Genomic DNA, 2,220 nt, shown 5'->3' on the forward strand with positions numbered 1-2,220 from the left:
AACACAAAGAGCGTTATAAACTTATACACATAAAGACATATGAAGTTCCGATTTACCTTAACTATTGCCGCAATCCATGACTTAAAAAAAAACACCACACAAGAAGACCAATACAAAGATACCTTCAAAACATCAAACACCAGAGCTACAATTAACATTGTAACAAATATCAAATCAGAGGATATCAAATCAGAGGAGATTATATACCTTTTCTTTGATGAGAATAACTAAGGTGAAAGATTAGTTGCATCTCCAATACCAAACTCTACAAAACAGTTTAAAAATTAAGTTACAAACAGAATTATAACTCACGCCTTACTACTTCATCTGTATTGTTAGCAACCATCTCCTTATACGCCATATCCATTCTCTGATAACCTAGATCATCAACCAAATCCATCTTCTTAGGAATCTCAGGTGATTGATGTTGTTTAGTCTTTGGAACCAGACCCAGCTTCTCAGCAGCATACTCTTTATACACTAAGTCAAGAACATAGAAGACATAATCACCCATAGCCTTGAAGTCAACAGAATCTTCACCATAAAGCTTCTCAAAACACATCTTGGCAAACTTTAAGTTCTTCGTTGGATCAAACACAGTTGCAATGATCAGCATCTTGTTGATATTATTCATTCCATCCCAATACTTCAGAAACTTCTTCAACATGTCAGCAGCTTTGTTCTTCAAGCCATCATCTCTGCTGTTAGTCAGAAATGAGAGGTTCCTCTCTATTGTAACAATTTCACCATAGCATTTGTGCGCATTCAAGCTGGTGGAAGCAGAAACAATCAAAGTTGAGTTGTAGAAAATCACCAGAAACTTTACCAACCTGTGACAGCAAAAAAATGAGTGTATGCAAGTATAAACATGTCAATACAATTTTTTTTTGTGGAAGTATAAACAGGTCAGTAGGTTACCTTTCAATGGCATGCCAGTCAGTTGATCAGGAGGTCCTTCACGTGTGTTCCCATTATCCATTTCTTGGAAGTAGTCATGGTACAACCTGTCTTCTATTAGCATTTTGTCAAAAGCAACTCTGTACTTCAGGGCATTTGTCAACATTGTGTATGTAGAACTCCATCTGGTTTTCACATTCAATGTGAGACTTATTCTTTTCAGCTTCCCTAAATTAACTCTCAGCTCAAATGACTTCTGCTTAACATGAGATGACCTAACATAGGATACACCATTGCGTATAGCCTCCAAATTCTTTGATAAGTCATGCAACCCATCCCTCACAATCAAGTTGATGATGTGAGCAATGCATCTGATATGCATGTAGTCTCCATCTAACACAAATGCATCATTGCTGACCAACCTAAACTCCCTTTGAAACTTCTTCAGAGCCAAAGTATTGGTTGTTGCATTGTCTGCAGTGACACAAAACACCTTCTTAATCTCCCACTCAGCCAGACAGTCTAGTAGAGTACTAGCAATTGGTTATGCTTTGTGATATGAGACATACTTGAAGCCAATGATTAGTTTTTTGAGCATCCAAAATGCGTCAATGAAGTGAGCTGTGATCACCATGTAGCTTGCACATGTTTTATATAAAATAAAGAGCAAATAACAATCAGATATGATACTACAATAACATAATTAAATCAAATCAAATGAGAAAGAAACATACTTGTATTTGGAGCAACCCATATATCTGTAGTTAGAGACACCCTTTGCTTGTTTGAGTTAATCCATTTCTTCAGCAAAGCTTTCTTCTTCACATACAGCTGCACTATGTCTCTGCTTGGTGTTCTCCTTGAGTGAGGCCGGTAGAGGTTGACTCGAGAAGAGAAATGTCTCCAGGCCACACTCTCCACAAAAGACAGTGGCAACTCCCCTAACACCAGCATCTCATTTGTTGCCTCTCTGTACATAGGTTCACTTATACTTGCAGCTTGCTTTGATCCATTTCCTTTGATCACTTGCTGAGACTTGTTTGCCATATACGTTTGGTATTCTTTGCAGGTTGCCAAATGCTTGGTCAAATTAGAAGTCCCCGACTTAGACTTGCAGTGTATGACTTCTTGCATTAGTGGCAGAAACATTTGTTTATGTCTTCTTTATTCCTTGTGAAGTGATCCCACACAGGAGATCTTGGAATGATGACTTTGAGCTCTTTAGATGCCTTTCCTTTAGTTGTACTTGATTCAGGGGCATCCTTCCTTTTCCCTGATTCAGGAGTTCCAAGAACTTCTGTACTTTCAGCAGCTTGTTGTCCA

The 2,220-nt window shown here is 38.1% G+C and overlaps 1 protein-coding gene across 1 annotated transcript; it reads right to left on the reverse strand.

Moving 5' to 3' along the window:
- Window positions 1–301: 301 nt before the first annotated feature.
- Window positions 302–1,944, reverse strand: LOC17880492 (zinc finger BED domain-containing protein RICESLEEPER 2). The gene is made up of 4 exons (XM_023778515.1): window positions 1,632–1,944; window positions 919–1,371; window positions 827–830; window positions 302–770 (listed from the first exon to the last, which is right to left on the reverse strand). The coding sequence occupies exons 1-4, from the start codon at window positions 1,942–1,944 to the stop codon at window positions 302–304; spliced, it is 1,239 nt and encodes a 412-aa protein (XP_023634283.1).
- Window positions 1,945–2,220: the final 276 nt, after the last annotated feature.

The sequence above is a fragment of the Capsella rubella genome, unplaced genomic scaffold, assembly GCF_000375325.1.
Source record: "Capsella rubella cultivar Monte Gargano unplaced genomic scaffold, Caprub1_0 scaffold_7, whole genome shotgun sequence".
Lineage (NCBI taxonomy): Eukaryota > Viridiplantae > Streptophyta > Magnoliopsida > Brassicales > Brassicaceae > Capsella > Capsella rubella.

Excerpts from the sequence above, each read along its gene's own strand:
- LOC17880492 (XM_023778515.1), bottom strand. The coding sequence starts at position 1,944 with ATGGCAAACAAGTCTCAGCAAGTGATCAAAGGAAATGGATCAAAGCAA. Across the intron at positions 1,372-1,631 it reads ATGGGTTGCTCCAAATACAA|ACAATGCAACAACCAATACT; the intron begins GTATGTTTCTTT and ends GTGTCACTGCAG.